General features: G+C 37.0%; 2 protein-coding genes across 11 annotated transcripts in view; one reads left to right on the top strand and one right to left on the bottom strand.

The window, feature by feature from the left end:
* FKBP9 (FKBP prolyl isomerase 9) overlaps window positions 1–21584 on the top strand; it is a 43989-nt gene extending 22405 nt beyond the window's left edge. For both annotated transcript variants that reach the window (XM_041466714.1, XM_041466713.1), the window contains one exon: window positions 20735–21584. In XM_041466714.1, coding sequence (XP_041322648.1) covers window positions 20735–20751 — 17 coding nt within the window. In that variant the 3' untranslated portion in view covers window positions 20752–21584. The remainder of the gene's footprint in view (window positions 1–20734) is intronic.
* Window positions 557–27199, bottom strand: NT5C3A (5'-nucleotidase, cytosolic IIIA). Of its 9 annotated transcripts, XM_041466722.1 has the most exons (11): window positions 13782–13813; window positions 13281–13387; window positions 10691–10741; window positions 6392–6490; window positions 5879–5948; window positions 5138–5184; window positions 4906–4991; window positions 4559–4648; window positions 3146–3308; window positions 2624–2824; window positions 557–720 (listed from the first exon to the last, which is right to left on the bottom strand). In XM_041466722.1, exons 4-11 carry the CDS (start codon window positions 6488–6490, stop codon window positions 580–582), a joined length of 897 nt encoding a protein of 298 aa, XP_041322656.1. In that variant the 5' UTR covers window positions 10691–10741; window positions 13281–13387; window positions 13782–13813; the 3' UTR covers window positions 557–579. The 9 variants fall into 9 exon arrangements, with proteins under 9 accessions (XP_041322656.1, XP_041322649.1, XP_041322654.1 ...); XM_041466715.1 differs by lacking the exons at window positions 10691–10741; window positions 13782–13813 and adding an exon at window positions 26942–27199; XM_041466720.1 differs by lacking the exons at window positions 10691–10741; window positions 13782–13813 and adding an exon at window positions 26916–27196.
* Between the last annotated feature and the right edge of the window lie 47 nt (window positions 27200–27246).

The following is a 27246-nucleotide window of genomic DNA, read 5'->3' on the forward strand; positions in this document are numbered from 1 at the left end:
TTGGCTGACAGGCTCTTAGCAGCTGTTGCTCCCATTTCCTCCTGTCCCTGGCACTGCCAGGGTGCCTTCAGCTCTTCCAGTTTGCTGCTGCTGCCTGAGTCACGCCTCTGGAATGGAAGGCAGCCAAGGCACTATCCTCAAAATCCTCATCTTGACTGTCCTACTGGTTTTCTTCTCAAGGGTCCCACCTCTGGCCTCCTGGCTGCCCCTGTCTCAGGCATAGGGAATTGCATGACTGTAGGTTTTGTACAAGGAGGACATCATCCCTCAAACACTCTGCCTGTTCAGATGCAGGATGGAATTTCTAAAAGGTCCCTGTGCTCAGCAGTTCCCAGATGGCACGGCATGTGCCGTGAGATTTATGAAAGGATGCTCACACTACCTCAGATTTTGCACTGAGCCTCTACCCTGCATTCAAAGTACAGGGATGATTAATGTCATTTTACTGCAGAGGATGCAGAGGTGGGGTATGGAACTATCCTCTCTCTTCCCTTCTTGGAAAAGTTCTGGCAGCGGTAGTAACAGATGTAAAGCTGCTGATTTGGAAAAAGATGTGTCTGGTGATACCAAGTCAGAATTTTAATAACAGATCAGAGGCTGTAAGGAAAGAGGCCACTTCTTGAGATGTGTTTTAATTCTGGTGGAAGAGAATGCAGATCTAAACTCTCCCACATTTTCATTACAATTCCTCAGGGAACGGAAGGTGGCACAGTTGCTGCTCTGTATAAAAGAAAGCAAAGGGGAACAATGATTATATTGCACATTAGGGGAGTTGCATGATTTGCTCTCTTTTATTAATTAACAGATTTAGTACAGCTCAGACCTCACAGGAGCAGGGTCACAACATCATCTTTAACTCATCCTGCAACATATCTGAGCAAGCTTCTGAAATTGTGGCTGTATTAAGCTGTACTCTGTACACAATGCTGAGAGGTGCTGTAATGTGCTCAGTACAGGGGAAAAACATTCAGAAGATTTTTTTTGTGGTGAGAGTGGTGAAACTGGCACAGGTCACCCAGAGAGGTGGAAGATGCCCCATTCCTGGAAACATCCAAGGTCAGGTGGTATGGGGCTCTGAGCAGCCTGGTCTAGTTCAGGATGCCCCTGCTCATTGCAGAGCAGGCTGTGGATTATCAGCTTGTGAAACTATCTGTTGTTACAAAGATGAGAAAATTTATCTCAGACACACTAACTTAAAACATTCTTCCCATTGCACAGAGGATAAACAAACAGTATGGATAGAGAATGAAGAAGAAACACTTTGCCTGAATTGGGTGAATAAAAGCATTTTTACTGATGAAAAATATATGTATGAAAAACTAATGTGAAATTATGTAGCATATGAGTAAGATCCTTCAAAATACAGCTGAGACTGAAATGTCTTTGAAAAGGCAAAAAACGCACACTCTCTTTACAGAGCATTTACACCTTCAATTGTACAAAATAGCCACGTTTTCTAAAATGCTGCTCTGAAATGCCTGATTAAAAAGGACAGTGAACCACAGTATCCCATCAGCAGCAGTTTATCACGTCTATAAATCCAATTTAGATCTCGTTATAACAGGAGTGTGAGACAATAAAGAACAGTGTAAGAGCAGTAAAAGGAGCTTGTAGTTGATAATTGATACAATATATATTCCATAATACCAAAATGAAGATAAAAGTTTTAAATTAAATCAAACAGTTCTGTAAATGAATAATAAACACATCTAAGATAGCACATGTGTGCTCTTCTGTCCAGTTGCCTCCTGGAAGGAATGGAGTGACTTGAGACTGCAATTTACAGGATTTTCTGTAGAATGGAGTTGGCAACTTCCAGGGATTCATCTTTCACCAAGACAATATCATAAGAGTCCATGTATTTTTCCAAAAGCTCATCTACCTAATTGCAGAAGGGATAAAGAGAAAGACCCCCTTAGTTATAGAATTAATTACTGAAAGTGTTTTTGTCACTAAAATATTGCCCAATCTTTCCATCAAATTCTGGGAATGAGCCATGCACATAATGTATCACCCCTCCAAGTGAATTCCACAGGAGGACAGAGTAGGAGTGGCCTGACCTAAAGTGCATTCCAGGACATAATACCTCATGTTTATTCCAGGATCTCACACACAGAGATACTGAAAGAAGAACTACTTCTGGAAGGGCAGGAAGAAATATAAAACTGAAGTTTTCTCTTGTCAATGCAAATGGATGTTCATTATAATGAACATTAGCAAACAATCAGTTGAGTGTCACTTAAAAACTTACTTTACAAGAAGTAAAGAGAAAAGAGGAGAGATTGCCTGGATTTGTTATTTGCGAGATTATAATTTTTCTCAATTATCAATTCAGTACTGAAAGAAGGAGGAGCCACAGGAATTTAAGAGAATTTTTATAGCCTCTGAATTTTACTTCTCTAGGAAGCACCTGTTTGGAAGTAGTTCTGTACAAAAACCACGGCAATATATACTTGTGGCTCTGAGCTTATTGGTTAGAAAAAAATCCATGAAAAAATGTTTGAAATGTCAACCCAAGTATAGGCTAAACACTCGGTTTGATATCTGAACCACATTATAACAAACCTGTTTCTAACTCCCAGTACTTCATTCAAAGCTTATAAGGTTATGTAAGGCTACTTACTTTATCATTGAGATAGCCAATCTTAAGAATGTGCTCAACATTTGCTACTCCATCTGCCATACTCAAGTCTCCTTGAGAATCACCCAGCAGTATGATATTGCTATTGTCTTTTAGCTGTTTGAAGTACTCTGTGTTCTTCAAGGCACCATCATGTTTGTTGTAAACATGAATCAATTCTCCTTTAAATCCTTTTAATATTCCCTATTGAAAAAAGAAACACTGAAGTTATTTCTGGTACCATTCAGGCAGGACAGAATCTAGAATGAAAGAGGTGATGTTACTGTTGAACCAAGACTGAACTACATAATCTGTGATGATGAACAAGATAAATTATATCATGGCTGTGACAGCACAGTTAAGAGCAGGCAGACAGTGATCCTCTTCTTGGAGGAGTGTATATAACTATCTCTATATATATGTATATATGTCTATCTTGTAGTGTGTATAAATAGATAGTAAATGCCACTAACAGTGTGGTATTTATCAAACATGTTTGATAAGAATGTGTTATCTCATACGTACATTTTCATCAAAATCCATGAAATTGGAAACCACTTTGACATTAGAATGGTAGACCCCAGCCTGGTGGATTACTTCCTCAAGAATGTCACCAATCCCAGCAGAAAATATGAACACAGGAATATTATGTTCACTGAGCTTATCAAAGAAGTTCTCATACCCTTCTCTGCAACACAGAATGAAAATACAAATCAAATCTCAAATAAAGAAAGCCAAGAAAAGTCCCAGTTTTTAGGAGAAAATCACATCGTCTTTGGAAAAAAATTAATATTTCCTGAGCACTTTACTGCATTTATTTTACCTCACCTTTTCAGGTCAGCAAGAACCATCAACCTAACACAAAGCACATTTGCAAGAAACTTCTGCATCAAGCTGTTTACTCTTGGTCTGTATAATTTCTGCCCTCAAAACATCTAATCATGTTTAAAGATTTAAAAACACTTCCCCCTCCCTAAGTACTCCAGAACGAGCTATCAGAGCTCACTCTAGCTACTATCAGGCTGTACATCTCTTTTCAATCTTCCTCACCTAAATATGTGACATTCTATAGGGTCATTACTATAAAACAAATTTTGTTTTTAAATCTTGATAACATTTATTGTTGCTCTCTCCTGAAAGATTTTTAGTATTCAGTACCCCATGTATAGCATTCTAGGAACAAGATAATATCATCTCTATATGCTTTCTCCAAACAGACATAGATTGGTAGAATTTTACATTTTAAAAAAGTATTGTGAAAGTTCTGGAAAGAATTTTAGCTTGTGGATGAAGATTCAATCAGCATGGACTTAGGCTTTCAAATAGGCAGAGAGTGGGTGCTTGTATGTTGTACAAAAAATAAGGATTCAGTGAATGTTATAACCAAATACTTCCACAATTTAAGTTCTAACATCCTGTTTCAGTATTCCAAAAGTTACAGACAGTTCTAGAGGGCTTTCAAAGAGATGGAAGCCACAGCACATTCTGAACAAGGGTTTTCCTGTCCTTTAAACTTGCCTTCGGCCATAGAGGAAGAACAATATTTAATACAACATATGAAACATGTTCCTGAAGTGTTTCTCAAAGGAATTAAGTTACATTTCAAATTGCTCTTTAAAAAAAAAAAAAAAAGATCACCAGTGCAATTTAAAGAGGATCAAAGTCTATAGAAATTAAGGCTGTAGAGAAGGGACTAAAAAAAGTTTCAGATCTCTGCTTTATGCAGTAGGATTATTGTCTGCATTTAGGTACAACACACCAATTAAATGGGAGCATGGAGAGCTCAATGTGGTCCAAGGTTAAGGTGTCACATTGTCATGAACATGTGTGGGTTTTTTAATTTCCCTTTTCTTCTTTTTAACTCCCCCAACACTCAGGAAAAATCTGCAGAAAATGCTCTGAAACAGATTGATATAATTAAAATCAAAAGGAACTTACTTCAGCATAACATCAGATTCCCTTACAATTTCTGCAAACTTGTCCTTCTGTAAGCCTTGTTCAATGAGCAATGCATGAGATTTATGGTACCTAGAACATAAACAAAAAAATGGGTTGAATGTTGCTTACAAAGGATCACCTTCCATTAAATTTCATGATGAAAAGCATCCTATATGGTTAATTCTTGCTTATTCAGGTTAAGAGCAAAACAAAACCAGTTGTACAAAACCTTAAGAGATCAATTCAGTTAATATGATAGCTAAAAGCTAAGTACTGCCATTGATTTGCTTTTAAAAACTTATTATATCTAATATTAATACAATCTGAAAATAGGAGGTGTCTCTTACCATTCTACCATATATGGGTATTTCTCTTCAATGGTGAGAGCTGGATCAATTTCAATGGCATAGTAAGTTTCTTTCAGCTGCAATAACTGAAGGGAAAGAAAAACCCATCAGATGTTTAATGTAATTATGAAATACATTGGTGTTTGGTCTAAGCAATCAAAATAACACTCTTGTCAGGGAATAATGACAGATGTCTGTACAACAAACCAAATGCTTGTGGTTTTTTGTTTACCTTTTTCCGACATTCATCTGTGATGATCTTAGAGTTATCAATGATGTCTGGGAAAGGGGTGAAAAAAAAGACAGTTAAACAAGATGATACATTTCTTTTACTTTGCTCTACAACACTGTAAATGGCACAGATGACAATGTCTGGTGACATACCAATATGCTTCCTCAGAACGTTTCTTACCAGCAACCAGCAAAAAGCACATTTTTCTTCACAAGTATAAAGATGCCCTTCCCTTCATCTCTGATTTACAAAGTCAGTTACAAGATTTTGTATCTGTTTCTTGAAATTTAATTGTTTTTGAAATCATCCTCAGGCATCCTATATGTTTGAGAGCTCCCACTTCTCCTTGTTTGTTCCAAAAGACTACAGCATAAGGATAAAATTGCCAAGAATTCTAAGGAGTTTACAATCTGGTTCTTGCAGATGTCAGGACTATGATGGGTTCTTGAAACACAAAAGTCAACCATACCATATTTAGCCACTAACATCCGAGAATTCAAAACTTAATGTTTTAATTGTGAATGGCAACTTATCTGATTTAATTCACACAGATTTTGATTAATATATATACACATAAAAACCACAGTCACTAGAATACTTTGTCAGTAGAATGTACAGATTAGGTAACAAGTCAATATAAAATCTCATTTGGAAATAAATTGAATAGAAAATTAAAATATAGGAAAAACTAAAAGGAGCAAACAAATCAATCTGTATTAAAAAAAAAAAAAAAGTACTCACTATGACAAGTTGGACATCTTTTTCCATTGTAGGAAAATCTACTTAATGTCATATCAAAATCTGTAATAATCTATTTAAGGAAAGAAAAAGCAAAACTGTCTTACGACATGGAGGAACAAAATAAAGAATGGCTAGAAATTCTGAACGATCAACAATAGCTGCAGCTGAGTAGCATGTGTGTCACAGAACCCTCCCTGTTCTATTAAGCCATTGTCATGGAAGCTAGCATAACCCAGAAAAGTAATGTTTTTTCTAACAAAACTGTTTTTCTTATTCCTTTGCTGAGAATATTTTCTGAAATTACTAAGCTTGTATGCTTATGTCATTTACTTAACCAGTGTCTGGCTGAATTACAGTTGAATCAACAAGGACTATTAAAAGAGTTAACATGTCTAAGTTTTGGAGATTTCTTGAAGGTTGAATTCTATTACATATATATAGATATGCTTAAATTTTTTGGCATAGACTAACAATCCCACAGTTTCTTTTATTCTAAACTCTTTGCACCTTTACCTGAAGTTTGGCAGCTCCACCTTTGATGAGGCCACAAATAATCTCCTCTACTCTTGCTGGGTCCTTAATATGGACAGTCTTCTTCTGAAATTCTGGCATCTATGAAGAGTAAGAACAAAGACATAAATACGCTTGCAGAGGAAAATCTCCTAGGCAATAGCTGCTATCCATCAGGTTGGAAGCTCTGCATCTACAAACAGTTTCATGTGACATCAAGACATGGCCAGGACAGGAAGACAAGAGTAAGAAGAAGCAGAAAATGCTCTGGATGTATTAATCAATGACTGCATACTGTTCTGTTTGCTTACAACATCTGTTTTCATTTCCTTTCCTAATATCACTTTATTCAATAAGCTGACACTCAGAAAACGTCATTATATTTGTAGGAAAAAAGGGAGATATGTAGGAACAGGACATATGGGATCATCTTGTGATTGAGATATGTCACTAGGAGATGGTAAATCTTAAAACTAACCCTCTTTGCAATTAATATGCCTTTAAAGTATCAACAGAGATAAAGAAGACATCTATTGTTTCCTTGGGAATGCTGAATGAGTATCAACTGAGTACTTCAATAAAACAAGGCTGTGCAGTAATCCCTCCTCCTTAGCCAGTCCATCAATTGCTGCCATTACCTATTTCATGGCACACTTTTGAAATAACATGATATCACACTATATATTCCTTTTGGATGAAGTATATTTCTTGAATGTTATGATAAATGAAGAATTTGGTGAAAAACAAAAACCCCCTCAAACCCACAAAACCCCATTCTTCCCCAAACAGTTCCCCAAGCCTTTGTTTACTCTAAGAGTTTATCCTCAAACTTGCAGAATGGTAGAAGAACTATTTATTTACAGGAATTTCTCAATGTAGCATGTATTTGTTTCCTTTATAATCATGTATGGACCCATTCTAAAAAAAAAGACATTAGACAATTGCAATTTGTCTAAACAGGCATTTATATAGTAAGCTTTATTTTCTGTTTATAAAACTTCAGAGATTATAAAATGTTAGGAATTACATTTTTAATATTCTGATCCTTGAACCTTCCTTTTCTTGTAGCTAGCATGTAATTAGTTCTGCAACCAGCTAATTAAAAAAAAAAAAAAAAAGGTGGGGGGAAGATTCTATTTCTGGACCCAGAGTTCTCGTATCACCAATTGTCAGTAAGCCATGCAGAACTCTCTCTTCCAGCTCTTGACGCTAGTAAGTCTTTTATTCATTAGTAACAGCCAACTTGCAGTCAAATTGCAATTTGGTTATCACATAAGAAACAGGTGCCATTTTAAAGTATGCAAACCTATGTTTTTGTAAGGGAAATTACACTTGTGTGCCAGACACAAGAAGGATCCAGACATACCTTGAAATTTCAGCTCGAGTCCACTCTGTTCTCAGGTGGGAGCAAAACATTGCAGCTACATCCTTATCAGATGAGCAGAGGCTCATCTAACTCTTTGTTCAAAACCCCCCTCACCTATTCCTCACATTCCTCAACTACCTGTATGTTTAGAAAAGTTTGCTTAATGTCTAATCTTCCTTACTGTAATTTCAAGTCATTCAACTGGGAGAGAAGTGTTCTTTTTCTCAGACGCTCACTGGATAAATTTTCCCCTTCTGCCTGAATGTAAAAACCCAGTGTTCTTCAATCTTCTTTTGCAGAACACTATTTTCTAAATCTCTGATAATTCTTGATGTTGTCTTGGCCCACCCACTCAAACCACATTGTTTTTCCAACACAGCATCCATGACTGTGGGTAAAACCTTTCTGATCTGGTCTGACATGGCCTCGGCTGAAGGGCCCCTTTGGCCCTTGTTTTCAGATAGCATCTTTGCATGGACATTAAAATACATGCCCTGTGTTAGCAGTACTATGGTGAGAATGACTCAAATTCAGTTGGTAATGACCAAATATTCTTCAAAATGACTCCTAGAAAGAAACAGGTATTTGTGCAAAGTGTTAAATTTTATATTTAATTTTTTTCTGGATTATATCTTTTCTTCCATGTCAGTGTTCCTGTCTTTGAGTAAAACAAATAATTCTAAATCCCCACTGTGCTTACTGCTACTTTCTGGCTGATATCCTCAAAGAAACTGCTGAGAACCGAAAACAGAAATCCTTCTAGAACCCTAAGCACGAGTCTCTGATAAATTTCGAAGTTTTTCTACTCATTCAAAAAAGTTTCACCTATACCACAGTATCATGTCAAAAATTCTATCCTGAACAGGGTATTCACTACTTCTTTGCTTTATAAATCTCATAAAGAAACAAACTCTATTAATTTCACTTTGATTGGAAGAATTAAGATTTTCCTTTCTGATCCTTTGGCAAAGACTTTTTCTGTAGAAGTGGCATCTCCTAAGCCAATATCCCTGAGTTCCTTGTGCTGTTGCAGTGCCTGGCCACTTCTTTTAGCACAGCAAAGCCACAAAAAGTACATCAGGATTGACTTCCAGCTCTCAGCTACTTCCCAGGCTGGGAAATATCCATCAAAGAATTCACTAATCTTTAGAGATATACCTTTACAAAGCATTTATTTATTCACAATTAGCAGCTCATCTACCTTCACAAAACAAAATATCAATAATCTGTAACTCTTTTAAAGTGCTTTATGGTATTTCTTTTGTATGTTATATGTGCTGGTAAACAAAAGTAAGCTTTCCACTTTTTTCTGCATATACAATATTCTTTATAATGAAGCACAAAGCACTTTGACTTGGTAATTTTTGTACTGTAAACTGACTAATCTAATTCCTTTGACTTTCAGCAAATTATATATGTATTTTTAGATTTGGAGTGCAAAAATCAAACAGTGAAGTCTAAATGCATGCTTTTTGAAGAAGTAGTTAAGCATTATTTGGCTTGCTTACATACTAAGCAACAGATTTCCTAATACAACTAATTTAAACAGATGTTGGGGTAGATGGAGAGATCAGAGGAAGGGACTGGATGAGGACAATTGGATTGTTTGGTACTGTTTCATTTCAGACTGAGCCCTTTCATAAGTTTTTGAAACAACCTGTGGAAAAATCTTGGTAAACACTTTTGTAGATCACGTTAAACAAGAAATTGCTTAAGATTTTAAGTATGATGAAAGCTTCCTGCTTTGATGTTGTAAACTCATACTCAAGATCAGTTTATAAGATTAATTTATTTCTAACACACTCTTCAGTTTTGCACACAAATTGGTTGAAAAGTATTTTAATTTAGGGGTGAGAGAAAGTCTTCTGCAGCACGTATAACCCAGACATTGCAGTCTCACAGGCACTCTAAGAGGAAAAAACAAGTCTACATTACAGGCGTGGCATCTGATAAAGCCTCAGACAGATACGGTTAGACAAAATAGCCACTTTTCCTATCACTAGTTCCTTGAATTAATATTTGCAACTGAACATTAAGTAGCAATTCTTTTATTTATTCTTTATCATTATTATAGTAGAAGTAAATGAAACTGTCTAAGGACTAGGTAAATGAAACTGAAACTGCAGCCACCAATTTTCTAGCAAACTGTCTCTTCCAATGTTTTACACTTCTGCCCAGTTTAGCTGTTGTTTCGTTGTTGCACATTTGCCATTCTTCACAGTTGAAAGAGAAAAGCAGATTCTAGTTGGAAAGAACTGATAAGACAGATGAAAGAGCAAAGGGTGAAAAGTTTGGTCAATTTGATAAAATCTGTGTTTCTATTTACTGTTTAAGAAAATTCTAACAGTCAACTCAGTGTGCACATAAACCTCCCAAAATTTTGATTCACCAGTTGACCGGCATGAGCACAGATAGAGAAGCAGCCAACCAAAAATCTCCAGAGCACTTAACCAAGCCAAGAAAGCTTTTCAGAACCAGGAGCTTCTACATACAGAACTAAAACTGCATAAGCACAGGAAAAGGAATTAAAAATTCATTGTGACATCTGAAAGTACATAAAGTTAAATCACTAAAGTGCCCCTATTTATTCTGTCATATTATAAAAGTGTGAGAAGAGTTTTGCTTTCTTACCAAGGGCATCTATATGCTACTGAATAGCTCAGAGGCTGGTGTGTCTTAAAACATATGTATGACAACTCCCAAAGGTAATTTGTGTTTGGCATATACACTGGCCACAAATACATTTTAGTTTCCAGTCTCTGATATTTTTAGGAGCCTTTGAGAGAAGGAAGAACAAAACTGAAAAATATTATTTTAAAGGATGAGCTTAGTTGGATTTATGAAAAATAAAACAATTATCTGCTTATTTGTGATAGCAAGTAACTGGAATAAGGATGTAAGAAATTATTTTGTAGCTAAGAATGTTATGGTCATACCTTGAGGAATGAACAGTAATGGATTCACGCAGGTTTGGAAATCCCCCAGTCCTACAAACCACAGAATGGGTCATTTACAACAAGGACAGTTCTGAAAATTACAAATCTATTTAGTACATGAGACATGCATCTGGGTAGCTGGGTTAAATAAAGAGAAGTATTTGTCAAAAAGACAAATACTGAATTCTAGTTTTGAAATTAAGTTTCTTATATACAACTGGATAACAGAAGTGCAAAAGAACTGGTTTTATTATCCAGGTGCTGCTTAGTACATAAGTTGTCTTCTTAGTATGTGAGGCAGCGTGTATCTAAGTGCATGCTGTGTCAACTTGATTATAAAACAGGAGCTGGTGATAAGAGCTGTTGTTCACTTTAGTGATCTAGGTGAATTTACAGCTGCCATTATAGACATTTCCAATTAAGTATCCCAGGAAATTAAAAACTGATTGTGTCCACAAGGAGTAATGTCATGTTCTGGAGCTAGGATTATACTGAATTTTTCAATCTGCTGAGTGTCGGAGGTACAGCAGTTACTTTCCTACCCCTACCCAGTCCTGATGATTAACACAAAAATTAAAAAAAAAAAATCAACTAAAAAACTCCATATAAAGGACAACTGAGTGACCTTTTGTGTTCACTGTCAGTAATTTTAAGTAGGGAAGGATGAGTTGATGAATTACTTGCTATCTTAACTACATAGAGATATGGCTCATTTCACAACCAACTCTGGACACAGAGCCTGAAATATTACAAGCACTAACTCAAACCGTAGGAGGTTGTCATCATAAGTCTGCTAAGTAAAGCTTTGATGAAGGACATAAAAAACCGGTGCAGAGTATTTTTATACTGATACCCTGTAAGCCTACACTACTTGGCAAATACCAAGTTTTCTTATTTTATAAAGACTCATCTAGAATGGAAGTCTCCCAAAAACCAAATCATTGCTAAGAAAACACCCTGTGGACAAAATTTTAAGAGAACTTCTCTATAAATCTCTATGATTGACAGAGTACTTTGTTAGATGTCAGTGATTCTGAATCACAGGAAGAACTGTTCTCACACTTGAAAATGTATTAAAAATATTCCACAAAATTTCAGATGACCATAATGTCATAAAAAGGACAGGATAATAAATAAGATCTAAACAAAGATCTGGCTGTAATGCTATTGACAGGATGTGAATTTCAAGTATAACAAAATTTCTATTTTCCTACTTCACTGGTAAACCTGCCTTAGACTAGACTAGGTTTCAAACCTGTTATCTTTTGATAGAGAGAGCACACAAGAGTGGGCTGGCAGGGAGAGAGAGCTATCCGTGTTATTTCTGAGCAAGGCAAATGGAAATCAAAGTGATAAACTGGCTAGGGGAAAATTATTTGTACATTTTAATCTAATCTATAGTGACAGCTTCCAGGTACAAGAGTATAAACGAAGACTAAGTGACATTTATTTTGGGAACTGCAGATGTCCAATTTCAAGGTCTCAGACTATCACATATATTTACTTATGGACATGTACCAAAAAAGGCAGGGCACGGCAGCAGTGATGGCTGTGAAATTTGATACCCAGAAGCTGCAGAAAATTTGCTTTGGTGTTCTTGGTGGAAGAATGTAACAGTTTGGTAAAAATATAAAGAAATTGGGCATATTCCTTAATTTACATGTTGTTTTCCTTTTTTTTTTTTTTTTTCTATTATTACAGAACATTACTTGTTCTAGAAAACAAAGCTTACAAAAATGTCTGAAAAGCATACAAGCTTCTCCATGTAATTTCTGCTGCTTGCAACATTTGAGTTGCAAGAAGTGAGGGAGCCATAACAAAATCCACAGAATGACACTGTGGGCATCTTTTTTCCTCCATATGCTTATGCTCATACATATATATAGCAAGACTGCCTATAATTCAGACAATTTGAATTCTGGCCCATGAATGCAACAGAGGTCCCTCTTAGCTTTTCCAGCTGTTAGTAGGCTTATATTTTAGACAGGAACATCAAAAGGTACTGGACATGAGTGTAATCACATCAGTCACTCTATTGTGTGCAGGTAGTCAGGAGAACTTCACTAGTTATCATGCATTCTTCTAGCATAATCTGAGCTCAGGACAGAGACTCACTAATTTATAATTCCCAAAACCATAATACATTTTATATTCAGATGATGCAAGCTCAAATATGGTAAGAAATCCTTAGTAACTAGTAATTACCAAATTACTATTTTAGTAGTTCTGCCAAGAAATAGCCTTAGGACTACTTAGTTAAAAAGCAGTTATTATGGGAATGAAACAACAGAACACTAAGTATCTTCAAAGTTCCTTGATAACATGCTGTAAAACTAGATACCCAGCACAGGTTATATGAAATAACTGAAAATGGGTTCACTGCTTAAGCTATTTTAAGACATGGAACAGGGTGCACACTAAAAAGAATTTTTCCTGATTTACTGTGTTTATTTATTTACATATTATTATAATTATTGTGCTGGATTCTGATACCGAATTTGGAAAAAAAACCCTTACAAAAATTTGGAGAGAACGCTTTCACAGAAAACATGACAACAGCATTTCCTCTTGTGTTTTTAAAGGAGAGTACCTGTGCGTTGAGCTTAGGGCACTCCTGATTCTTCTGTCCTTGATTTTGTCCTACTGCAACAGCATAGGTGGCAAGCAGAGTCCAGAGATGCAGGGCTTGCATGCAGGCTGCCAACAAAAACCAACCAAATCCTTTTAAGAATTGGTCTGCTATGTTATGTGGTCTTTCTATTCCTGCTGTACAAAATAAAAGCCAACATGCATGGTACATAGCGACATCACTGTGAAAATACCAAGACTTCAGAATAGTCTGATGCATAGTTAAAAGTAGAGGAGCATTTAAGCTGAATTAACCTATTCAATGAAAACCACTAAGTATATTTATTCCTTTGATGCTGTTGCTCATTCTATGCTATCAAATTTTTAATTTAAAAATACAGTTTTTTCAGGTTTTTTCACAGTCACAATTAACAACTGTAAGTAAGCCTTCAGCTCATAACCTTGGTTTAAAAACACAGGCAAGAAGACATCAATACTGCTGACAGAAGCTGCGCACACTTACCAGAGGGTTTTGCAGGAGCAGCTGCAGAAGCAAAAGAAAATTCCTCTTGCTTGAGACACACTAATATAGCAGCACAGGGTGCAGTTGAGGGCGTTTCCAAATACAGCCTGACTAATCCCCGTGCAAAACCCCAGGGTCCTGTGACGCACGTCAGCAATGCACAGCAGTTTGTTATGCTCAGCAGTACAGCCGACGGGCTTACAGATCATCAGCTGGTTCACCAACAACAAAACCTTTGACCTTCATTGAATGAACAGCTTTCATGGATGCAGCAGGCAAATTTGAGCAGCAGGCTGCTCTAACAGAGGAAGGCAGTCGTACATAGCAGAAATTTACTACTTTGTTACTTTTTAGCCCTTTTACAAAATCTTTCCAAGTATTTTAGGATTTCCTGTTGCAGTGCCACAAATTTCTTAGAGCTTCATTGACATGGTTTCATTAATGTTTTCTAAGTAGCACACATCTATTCATGCAGAAGGAGCAACTGAATTAATGAATCTTTGTTTTGGCTGTAATTATCTGTGTGATACTGAAACAGGAAATGAAGGAGCCTTGTTTGTCAGGATTTTTGAGAGACAAGGCAACTCTACATAGTTTTAGAAGTTCGTCATTAGGCATGCTGCCTGATCAAAGACCATAACTAGGTGACAGAAGATGGATTAAAAAGAAATGTTTTTTAGAGTGAGGGGATGAAAAAACTATTGTCTAATTGTAATTTACATTTTGATGTTGTGTAAATGCTAGTGTCACGCAAAGCTGACTATTGCTTAGCAGCAGTGCAAGCTTCTCTATTACTACCCCATAACTCATGTTCAAACTCAGGTTTATGATCCCTGTTTCAGGATGCCAGGACTAATCACCAACATCAGGCCAACTCATATATGGCCATTAATGTGACCAGTGTAATTGTCAGAGCTGAAGCAAGGGAAGGTTACAAGTGTAGCATGTACAAAACCTGTAATGCTATAAAAAAATCCCCAACAATAGCAGGATTCTAGAAATTCATTAGTTATGAAAATTTCCTTTGAAAGACAACGTGCTTTCTACACTAAAAAAAGAAAACCCAACAGACTTTCTGAATGATACAGTAGATCCATATGTTTTGTGTCTACATTCCAACTGTAGGCTACTATGTAGTTTATCAGGATTCCTCAGTGTATCTGACCTACATGTGCACTTTCATTTTGTTTTCAGATGTGTTCTCTGTTTTGAGCCAAGAAAACAACTGAAGTGAATACTTGAGCTAATACAAAACATGCAACTTTAATCCACACTTATCCTCTTAGAATTCACCAAGATCCCCTGAAATGTACATGTTAAAGTCTGCTTTAACATGAAGCAGACTGCTTTCCTGAAGCAGTGAAAGAGTTTGAAAGATATGTTCAAAATATAACATAATCCCTGCAAAGACTGTATACAGTAAATTGAACTTAGCTGGCATTGGTATTGCCAGGATTCATAGTTACCACTAAACTACTTGTTATAGCATTTGCACACTGTTGTAACAGGTAACATTCAGAGAATTTTACCCTTCATAGTATTTTAATATAGGCAGCATGCTTTTCATTAATATTTTTATAATAATGTTTGGGAAACATATGTATAGTGCAGTGTCTTAAATAAACACAAATTATTTGCACAATAAGCTTATGTCCCCACTAGATTTCCAAAGTTAAAAAAAATGTTACGAACAATGAAGTAAAATACGATTGCTAGATGAATCATGTAGTTCAGGTAAGACATCACTTGATACATTCAGTTTGCAAAGAACCTGCCTTTGAGCTGTCAAGAATCTAAAGAAAGCTAGTTTCCCTTTCAGAAAGCTGGGGAAAGAAAAACAAGGTGGTTTAAAAAAAATAATTTATTAATTATTATAAAGATTAAAAAGAGAAGAGTTACAGAAATTAAACCCAACTCTAACAGACTGTTTTTGGTATACCAGACTAATTGGAAAGCATTTTAAGTGAATTATTACAGTTTCAGTGAAAGCCCTAGAAAATGGCGTGAGCAAAATTTCTGTAAACATTAATACAGCCAACACCTAATTCTTAGAAAAACATCTACTCTATCTTTATCAACAGTGTACTTTCACTCTAATGAAAATGCCATACATGAAACTTCTCATCTACAAAACAAGACTGTCTTTGCAACTCTAAGAAATCTTCGTGTATAACACTTTAATTACCACAGCTCCTACTAACCACATTCTGTTACTGCTGATTTGAGTCTGTTGAGCATTTTGTTTACAGTGTTTAATGTCTGGTAAAAGAGGAGTTAAAATGAACACTGATTTTTTCATAGAGAGAGAAATAAACTACAGCATGCCATTTCTACTCTCGAAATCTGGAAGGTCATTTCAATATATTTTAAGAACCACAAACTGAAGAGGTGTAGTTATTTCAACAGATAGATTCTATTTTAACATTTTCTCTTTGGCTGAGGGCCATATCTTGACTACAGACTATTCTATGCAGAAAAAGAGCAAGAGGAAAAAAAGAACAACACTGAAAACACTAGCTGATTTATAATTTATATAAGACTGGGAAAAGGTTCAACTTCATATGCTCGTGTGTTAGGTGAACTTGGTTTGTAGAGGATGCTCTCGAATATGAAGCACTGTAAGTTTTAGTCTAAAGCAAAGAAAAGCTGGTTCTACCAGTCCTTCCACCCCCATGACATAAGTTGCATCCATTTGTGGAAAGAATTAACCCAGGTATATTGCCTAAGCAAGTAAGCTGAGCTTTTTCTTTAACTAATAAATGGAATACTTCAGCTAAATTGACGTAAACTTTTTAAAGATCAAAAAGACGTAAACTTTTTAAAGATCATAGCTTTTTAGAATATTTCCCACAACATTGATTGAATCCTGTGTAAGGTGATTGAATCTTTGGTGTAAACATTAGGTAGTGTCTTTTCATGGGCTTGCTAGCTTTTATTCTTGTTTAGGGACCCTACCACAACTGAACAACTTTTGAATATATCCCCATACATTTAGCACGTTGCTCGACTTTACTTGAGCAATACCTTGCTTTATTGTAGGGATCAATTTTTAACGTTAAAGACCTGCATTTGTTGCCTAATTTTGCTTTTGTAATAAGTTTACTTAGTACATATTTTCCAAAACAGCCTACTTTATATAACCTCATGAGACAGGGAACGGTACCTGAACCTTGACACTCAAGTTCCAAGACCAAGCAGAAGAAAGGAACCAATACCAGCCTACTGTATTCAAACATGATTATTATTCATGCCCTAGTGAACTGAGTTAATGAGCTGCATAATGGTTCCAGGAATAGCTTTTTATATTTGTGACAATTACAAGGAAAGTAAGGTCAATGGTCAGTTTGATGAAGCTGGGGTACATAAAGGTTTAGAAGGTTGCCTTGCAGGAATTTTGGATACCACTTATCCAAAATTCCTGCAAGGAATTTTGCAGTACAGGTTTGGTGTAAAAACCATGCCAGCCATATTTACAGATGGTATGATGCAAAGAACTATGATTTGTATATGAAAGTGTGTGTCTGTCATAGAGATCACTTGTGAGGAGTGTAATCAATTCCAAAAAGAAAGAGCTTGAATAGCACATGTTATGAAAAAGTGCTAAGAACATATTGAAGACTGAATTCAACCAATTGTGATGAATCCAGAGATGGCACATGCTAAGAAGGTGAGGCTCTTAACCTGAATGGTATCACAAACCATACTCAACAACTCTTTTAATAGAGATTTTCTTGATCTGATCAGAGATCCAGCTTTCTTTACAGTTCATGGGAAAACTGGTGATCATCTAATAGTCTGATCATTTATGGCTATACTGAACACAAAGCTTAATGTCAACACACACATGAAAACAACTCCTTAAGCTTTTCTTCTTCTGTTTAATACATTTCTCTGATGAGAGAATAAAAGATCTTGCAGCATCATTGTCCCTTACGCAGCTTCTTCTTGTGCTTACAAAGTCATTCTAAAAGAAGAGATTTCTGTTGGTGATAGATCAACAGACATTTTGGATCTTACAAGAAAATGAAGAACTAATAATAACTAGGGTCTACATTTCCAGTATTTCATGTGATCCTCTCAATTACGAGTCCGGGCAAGAATTTAGTCTCAGAGAATATAGGAGGTACAAAACATACAGAACAGTTCTGGGGTGAATGAGTACAGCTCAGGATAGGCATTTTCTTCTCTGATAGTATATTAGGGGAATCACCTAATCTTTGTGCTTAACTGCCATTCCCTCACCGTGGAGAGATTTAACCTCTATAACTGGCAGGCTAAAAGAAAAGGTATGTATTATTTAGTTACCACTGAGTATCTGGAAATGATGAAGAGACCTTCAGACATTTCTAATAAGTATCTTGAAAATACCACAACTACCTAGCCAAATTTAAACTGATGGGTTTTTTAATCTTCATTGCTTCTCTCCTGCTCTTGTGAAAAAAAGAATATAAAAATATTCTAACTGTAAGCAAGTTCAGATCAATACAATTTATCACATTACACTTAAATTTTAAAAATAGCTTCTAAAGCACCAGGATTGAAAGAAGAACTCAAGGTTGTAACACCCTTTCATTGCTTGGCAGGGGAAAATGGAGGCTTTTTTCTTGCCCTTCATACATACATTTCACTATTCCTACCAGAGCTTTCTGGATAAAATCTTTATAAATCCATTACAAACTTGGAGCTTAAATACCAAAACCACTTCTGGTTTCTCTACCCTACATGGAATCAACTAGAACTGGAAAACGCCCTAGTTTTAACTCCATCCTTCCTTTTTCTTGCCAGTTCTTCTGAGAACACAGATACAGAAAATTCATTTTTGAAATGTAAGATTTTTTTTATTGGAGTGGTACTCTCGTTTTCCTTTAATACTGCTATGGAGTATGTTGGAGTCTGCCTGTCTGAAAAGATCCATTTCCCTACAGAATCTAATGCTTTCTTAAAGGATGCTTACAGGTGAGGCTGCTAGTACAAATAATCCTTCTTCAAAATACCTAGGCAAACAGTGTAGAATTCTAATAACTGGCAGTATGTAAATATACTGTGGTACATTTACAAATTATTAATTCTTAATCAGCTATCAGGTATGCAAAAGCTCACCTTGCATAATGAGGTCATTTTCATGAGCCATACTATTTTCTCCCCAAACGGCACATTCACATGTATACCTTCTATAATTAAATATCCTGTATACATCTACATGGACATGCATTGAAAGAACTTAAACAAATGCTTGCTTCCCTAGAAGCTTCCCATGTAACACTATCTAGAATGGATTTGCAATGAGGCCAAGGCTTGGACTGAAGCAGTTGCTGCTGATTCTCTTCTTCTCTTATCTGCTTCTAAGAAAAAAAAATCAGCTTAGATTTTTTTTCACCAAGCCTAAGAATGCTGTATCTAGATCAAATAAACTCTGACCCTTGAATAGTGGAGTTGTGGGACTCAGTTTGAAGCAAAGTCAGCAGGACAAAGTTTAATCTACAATACATTACCAGACACTACATGGAAGAATTAAGTGCTAATATAATATTCCAGTTAAATTACATATTGAGACTAATGAAGTTTTTAACTGTTAGATTCTCTTTGATTACAAACTCTTTTTTGAAGTTACTGAAAAAAAAAATCCATTAAATTAAAAGATGAAATACAACTACCAAACACTCCTTTTAAAGGTAACAGGCAGAAGCATCATTACTTGTGGCATGAAGGATTGTTTTGACTCCACATTTCGTTGCTTTATGGGTGTTTCTCACTGCTGAATCCATTCAAAGATGCACTTGGATGCCATAAGTCTTGTACCTCTGTGTACTTGCCTTCTGGAAGTGTTCAAAACCAATACTACCGCTACCATTCTTTGCACTCTACTACTGCTAAAGTACCAATAGTGCTACTGCTTTGTACTAATTCCTACCTTTCAGTTTCATGTACAATTTTTCCAGGGAAATGTGCAGACCAAACTGAGGCTTACCCATCAGTGATACTCACTGCAAAGGCAGATGCAGCTGATAATAGTAAGTGCTGCAATAATAGCTGCTGAGTGAAAAAATCATATTTTTGGTCTGATAACTAGTAAGTTTCTGACAAAGAGGGAAAGCTTCAAGGGAACAAGATTAATGGAACATTTCAGTGGTATTAATTCAGATTAAGGTGGAACAAAACAACTCCTAGGTAAAAAAAACTAAACCACAAATAAACTTGGATTATTTCAGTGATCCAATTTGCAGAGCAGACAAATCTTTATAAAGGCGTGCAGGAAGGAAATTACAGTTATTGAGTGGGAAACAAGTAAGAACAAGCACATTTGAACAGGAATTTTCTTGGTGGCAAACCCATCTCAGGAAGTCTGAAAGTCTGTTTTCAGACATTTAATTGTCCAAGTCTGGGCTTTACCCCAGCCCTTTCAATATAAAATAAAATAAATCAAATAAATAAATTTTTTTAAAAAATATTGAGATGTATGAAAGTAGGAGCCATATTTCCTTCCAGCAACAGGTATTATTGCTATAACTTAGAGAAATTGTTGTTTAAAATTATTTTTGTAATTATCTTCTGAGGTAAGTCAGTGCAATTCTCTATTATTTCGAGGTATCAGTGAATGAAAATATTACAGTTACTTTTAGTATTTAAACATGGTGTCTTCTTTGACCTGTGTGCTGCAATCTTAAACATATGCCCACTTGTACTGAAAAATGCCTTCTCTTTTTTTTTGGCCTTTATATAAAGCACTCTTGATGATTAGGCAAATTTAAAAAATTCTGTGGACTTTTAATGGACACCGATTTTTTTTTTCCTTGACCAATCAGAAGCTCCTCACAAATAACTTAAGAAAAAGTTGACTAACAAAACAGCCACAGCTTCCATTTTAATGGCACATTGCCCGTCAGGCTGCTGCACGATAGCCACTGAACTAAAATGTTGCCTTCTGCAGTCTTAAGTTCTGTGATGTTTTACAGCAGCTGACCCCTGGTGATTGATGCCTTTTGGATGGGAGAAAGAGACTGACATCCAGCAACTGGTCAAGACGAGAGCTGTATGAAGACTGCCCAGGAAGAAGCAGTCGCTGCAGATCAACTGCTGCACAGCGCTGCCAGCTAGACTTCACGCCCTAGCTTTCATTTTACACACCCTCCATGACAATATAAACGACTCTCTTGCCCAGTTTTATCTGTCCTTCTATCCCTGCGCAGTGGTTAGGAAAGGAAGCCAGGAAGAATAGCTGTGAGGCGTTCCTGCCTCTCAGCTGTGCTTAGCCTGATTTCGGCGCCGAGCACCCGGCCGGCAGCAGAGACGTGGCTGCTGCTGTGCCCGGGGCAGCAGGAGCAGTCCCGCTGAACGCGTCTGACCGCAGCGGGGCAGAGGCCGGGAAAAGCCATCGCTGTGGGCCGGCATTCCCTCGGGACAGGCTCCTTCCGAAGAGCGGCCACCGCCTCAGACCCGGCTCGTGCCAGCGCCACCTGCTGCCCCGAGCCGTCTGCCGCAGCTCAACCAGCCCGACCTTCACCGGGAAAACCAATCGCTCTCCGACAAACGCACCAAAACACGGCAATGACAGCTATGACACGCACCAAAACACGGCTATGACAGCTAACAGGCTGCTTCTCTTCTAGTGTTTTCCTTCAGCTCTCTCCAGTAACAACCCTTGGAGGAGGTTACACGGTAGTTCACTTGCACAAAATACACTTGTGTATGCACACACGGAGGGAAGAGTGGTGGCTGAAGACGTGAACTAGCCAACACAGAAAAGAATATGTATTTTGCATGTATGATGTAACTCATACTAGTGAAAATAAAAGGTAAAAGGCAGCTGTGGTGTGGTTTTTTTTTTTTGTGTGATTTTTTTTTGGTTGGTTTTTTTTTGTTTTTTTTTTATTTTTTTTATTTTTTTTTTTTTAAAGGAAGAACTTTAAAAGTTCAGGCATTTTGCAAGTTTCCAGTCCAGACTTACATAAACTGTGATGTTTTTACATTTACAGGTACATTGCTATTGAATTCACTGCTAGTATTCTCCTACTTATAAATGCTTGGATCCATACCCTGGGTCTCTAGAATTCTTACATTAATCAGTTTATATACTTTCTATAAAAGCTGGTAGTTCTTGTTAACTCAATACTGAATTGGAACGATATGCAACTTTAATTCATAATATGGACAGATTTGCAATGATATGTGTATTCAGGCTAAAAACGAAAAAATCCCTTATTACTGTTTATATTGTTTGACAGTTACAGGTAAACATGTTTAAGACTTGCAGTATTTGCTATTGGTTTTAAGCGGCAAAAAGAGTTTAATAGAACAGCTGCCATTATAGCTTAACTGGCAAAAATGAGTTATCACAAACAGGAGAAAAATCACTTAAAAATATGACTTAACACATAGCAAGCATTTATAAAAAGGTAAATATATTTCAGAGCAGAATGAGTAATTGAAAGATTACTTTTCTGTCTTGGAGAAAGACTTTATATGAAAGATACAAGAAAGCAGCAAACAAGCTCTTCTGAGCCTATACCTACAATCTATTTTGTATCCTGACATGTCTACACTGACTACTTGGAACTCAGTTTTCATGTACAGATCATCAGTATGTTTTTGATAACTGTTATAATTTGCATAAATGAGTTCTAAAGAAACAAATGCAGAATTATAGATTTAATTAAGCTTCCTATACCCATCCCTTTAAGAATGTAGGTTTCAAAACCTACTGAATTAAAAAACAAAAAAAACCAAAAAAACAACGCAGGCAGGAGCAATTCCAGAAAATTAAAACCTACTTCTGAAACAGATAGCTGTATTGTAGGATCAGCTTACTATACTAAATGAAGTAAAATATTAGTATGTACATAATTTTGACAGTAAGAGGAGAAAACAATTGAATTCAGTCAATTTTTATTCTCCTGGGATACAAATTTCTAACTGAATTATTTTACAGTGAGAATATAACCTATTACTAATATCCAAGTTGTATCAACATGCATAATATTAGAGTTTTTCTTGCCCTGTGAAAACTTGCTTTTCAAGCCACATGTTAGGTGACTTATATGATGCACAGTGGCTTACATTAGGCACTGGTATCATGCATTATCTAGGTGCCATATATTATGATTATCTCTGCAAACAGCATGTTGGCAAAACAACCTTGTTTTAGTAATTGGTGTCTACCACTGCCAGTTGATTTTTATATTGAGGAATACAGTCTAAACAAAACCCAAGGTTTCTAGAAATATTTATACAGCATCTCCAGTACTCATGTCAAATTTAACTTGGTTTTAAAATGTTAGCAATAATCTAAAAATTATTCTAATACTGTAGTAATGTAAGGCTCTCAGTCACAGGTCAATAGGTAGCAGTGGTATTAGGTCCAAGGAGTTCTTTTACTTTTCACTACTTAGGTTCGTACATCACAGTACCATTCTTTTTAAACAATATTATTCCCAAATGGATCATATCACTGCATGGCTCTTGAGTGCATACACAGTGACAGTGTCCTGCAAAGGCATCATTAGAGGGAGTCCATCTTCCTTCCATTCCCCTTTTAGTGATGCCAGTTTACTCAGACCCAAACCCTTCTTCAGCTCTGTATAGGCATAAGCACATATGAAGGAGTTGCAAATACCAACCACTTGGATTCCTGAATATGCATGCTACACACTACACACTCCTCTGCTTTTTACTCTACTGGGAGGTCAACCTGCCAGAATAACGTCACAGTTACTATAACAACTAGTACCAGCAACAAGACAAGAATAAAGAAGTGGTGTGTGATTGCTGCCAGTTGTATCTTCATCTGTGGCATAAATGCTCTCATGCCCTATGAAACAAGAAAACAGTCTCACCAGAGACTGCCAGGTAAAAGAAAATTATAATAATAAATAAAATACACTCCCCTCAACCCCTCTAAGAGTTATACTCACAGAATATGTCCCTTTATTTCTTAGGCAAACACATAAATAGCAGTTACCTTGCTACTTATTAATTTCCTTATTTCCCTCCAGGTGAACTCTAATACTGCAAAAATCCATGCATTTACTTCCTTCTTTAACACAATAAAAAGTGCACTGTCCCGAGACAGTTGAGCAGCTGAAATGTTTCCAGTAAACTGAGAAATTGCTTTGAAGTTCATTTTAATTTGTCATTGCTGAACTTTGATACAAAGTCTCTTTTCCATGTAATTACACCTCTCCCTTCAGGGGCAGATTGGAGAAATAGACAAATGTAACTACGCATTCTCCTAGTTTTGTGGAAAACAAACCTGAGAGAGGAAGTCTCAGTTTAAGGTATTCTCCCATTCTGTTTTCAACAAGCTCTATTATGTTTCTTATTTTAAGAAAAAAACCCCAAAAAACAACACAATAAAAAGCTCCAAAACCAAAGAGTGAGGAAAGAGCTGCTGAAAAAAACCCCCAAGATTTTAACAACTGTATGTATGAAACAGACAACAAAAAATACTGTTACTCCTCTGAGAAGTTTTTTCTTATGTTAACTCCATATTTTAATTAATTTGGGCTACTGCTTATAGGTGAATGTTTTTGAAAGATTTAGGCAATGTTTTTTGCTCTAGTTTGTGAACACCTGTTTTCTGCTGAGCTGATCAAAAGCTCAGCAAAAAGTAATCAAAAATTGAAGTCTACCGGAAATACAACTATTTGCTGTACAGGAATACACAACTTAATTGCAAACTTGTCTGTAGCTTGAAAAATCCAAAAGACTGAACATTACTATAAGGTTTCATCTCTTTCTAAAATAGCCTCGAAACATTTTAAAAAAAGTTACTGTGAAAATCTAATTAATTGTTAACCATCTCTTTAAATTACAGTAAGCAACTGTGGCTAACTTTTGCTTTCACCTGATTGTGCAAACACTTATACAGTTTCAAAGAATTGGCAAGGTGGCTGTGCAAAGTAACAGCAGAAGGCTCAGAGAGATGGTTGTTTCTTCCCACACAGAGTGAAACTTCATGTGGCCATTACTATTAATGCCTCTGTTACTTCAGAAGTGGAGCTGAAGTAACTCTGTCTACATTCAGGAGTGCCTAAGGGAAACTCCCTGTTTGCAAACTACACACTGTGGATGAAGACACAATATTAACATTTTAATTATTAATTTAAGCCTTTTTTATCAAATAAGACGAAGTAATTTTAAGGTGTCTCCATTAAGCTTAAATTTCTCTACCAGGCTAACTGGTATGCTTAAGGAATTCACCTACTGAAATGTGAGCTAGATATTTAAGAATTACTTGACTTTATTATTCAGCAAGGAAAGAGGGTTACCCTTTTCCACAATGCTTGAGAATCTTTTCCACTTTTCTTCACCATAAGCATTCTTAGCATCAAAATCCTTGATATTAACTTGTCTTCTAGATACTCTATTTAATTTGTAAAAGTTCCTGTCATTTTAGCATTTAAAGCTGTATTTTTTTACTCTTGGGTTTTATATTAATCTAACTTTATTTTGACTAAGAAAAAGAATTTGCTGTAGTTAATTATAATGAAATAATATTTCATTCAAATAACTAAGGTGTAAATAGGCCTGCCCCCTACTGCTTTTGATAAAAGTTGTACATCAAGGTAATTCTGAGTCTAATGTGGATATAAAACTACAGTGAAATGTTCCCCAAAGAAAATTTGAACCAAAAAAATCTGCTGAAAATACAAGAATGAGCCCATAATTTTAATCTGACACAGAAGACCAGCCTGGTATTGGAAGAAAATACATTTCAATAAGGCAGTATTGTTCCTTACCACAATCCTAAATTACACTAAGTTACAGACTGGAAAAAGCATCTTCTCCTCCACAGCTCAAAGAAAGGTCTCTCTTGTCATAAAATAAAACTGATACAGTGTTTTGTAAATGACAAACATTGAATCAAATCTGCATTGGTGGATAAAAGAAAGTTCTTCAGAATGCAGCATATTCAACTAAACCTCATGTACACATTTTTGCCCATACCTGACAAACTCAACGCCTTGGTATGAAGTTTACATAACTATTTCACTTATTTCAAGGAAATTGCACAGCCTGAATACACGTGTCCATGGAAAATACTACATAAGAAAGAAGACCTGCATCTTTAGAACTAGGGATGTTTGCTAGGTAAAGTGGCAATCCAAACCTTCTGCTCTCCCACAAGCCATTGGAACTGTGCTTGGAGAAACTAAAAAACAAGTAATTCCAAAAAAAACCAAGGAAGTCCAAATTGTCAGATGACATGACTGATGACTAGAAATAGTAATTTTTTCAACAGTAAGTGATGCCTCTACAATTAGCAAAAACTCAGGTTAGTATTCTTCTTTGGACCCACGTTATCACAAACTGCCCTGCATGAATTCCACTGGCAAGCATGGCAATGCGTGGCCAAGTAAGTACTTAGGCAGCTCGCAATCTACATACCGAATCCTAGCTCTTACTAAAATCTGTTTCCACGTGTAGTTATAAAAATTCATTAGAGCTTTCAGTAAAATTCAGCAGGGGACATCACAAAATCATTAGCTAACATCAAGTGCCTTGATGATTTCAGTTCAGTTCTTCGGAACAGTAGTGTCCAAATCACAAAATTTGAAGGACTTCCCCATAATCAGCATGTTGTCCAAACTAAGATCTTTTATGACCCGCTTATTTATAAGCATATATATAAACAATTTCCTAAACAAGTTTAACAAGGGCAGCTAGAGAGAGCGAGCTCCATCTTCCTTTTATAGTAAGCGCGAACAGACTGTGCTTCCCAGTTTCAACAGATGGTTGAACACGTGTGTGTGCGTGTCCATTTTTCTTTTAAACAAACTGCGAGCAGGCTTGTAAATTACCACCATGACCCACGGGTACGTATGTATCCTACAGGTACCTGTGGCCGCACCGGGCAGGGCAGGGCAGGGCGGCGCTGACCCTTTCCACACGCACCTTTTCCGTGCCAGTGGGTCACGCTGAGGTGGAAGGAACAGCTGCTCCTGCCTCCAGCGCCTGTCCTTACAGAAATCCCAAACTGAGCTCAAGGTCCCCCCTCTGCCCCTCCAGATATCCCCTCGGGATATCCGCCTGGCTCCGCGGGAGCGGCCGTGGGGAGCCGCCGGTCGCAGGAGAGGAAGGACAAGGAGAAGGGCGTGCGTCCGGGGGCCGAGGGACTCTCGGCCTCTTACCACGTACCATCTCGATGATCTTGGTCTTCTTACCCGTCTTCTTCTTCATGGTGAAGATGTACTGCGCCAGCACCACCCCGCCCACCAGCGCGCACACGCTGGCGCTCGCCACAGCTCCCATCTTGGCCACGGCGGTCCTGTCCATGATAGTAGTTCCCGGGGCGCCGGGAGCCGCTGCGGGGAAGCGCGGCTGCGCCCTTCGGTGTGGGCCAAGGAGCGGGATCCCGGCGGGTCCCCCCTGACCGACCGCCGGGTCGGCAACGACAGCGCCGCACGCGCCCCGCCGTCCCGGCCCCTCGCCGGCCGTACCACGCCACAGGGAAAAGGGGGAGGGAAAG

The sequence above is a fragment of the Pyrgilauda ruficollis genome, unplaced genomic scaffold, assembly GCF_017590135.1.
Source record: "Pyrgilauda ruficollis isolate IOZ18807 unplaced genomic scaffold, ASM1759013v1 scaffold2, whole genome shotgun sequence".
Classification (NCBI taxonomy): Eukaryota; Metazoa; Chordata; class Aves; order Passeriformes; family Passeridae; genus Pyrgilauda; species Pyrgilauda ruficollis.

Excerpts from the sequence above, each read along its gene's own strand:
- NT5C3A (XM_041466715.1), bottom strand. The coding sequence starts at position 27,053 with ATGGACAGGACCGCCGTGGCCAAGATGGGAGCTGTGGCGAGCGCCAGC. Across the intron at positions 4,992-5,137 it reads CAGATGAATGTCGGAAAAAG|TTATTGCAGCTGAAAGAAAC; the intron begins GTAAACAAAAAA and ends CTTTCCCTTCAG. Across the intron at positions 4,649-4,905 it reads TACCCATATATGGTAGAATG|GTACCATAAATCTCATGCAT; the intron begins GTAAGAGACACC and ends TTTATGTTCTAG.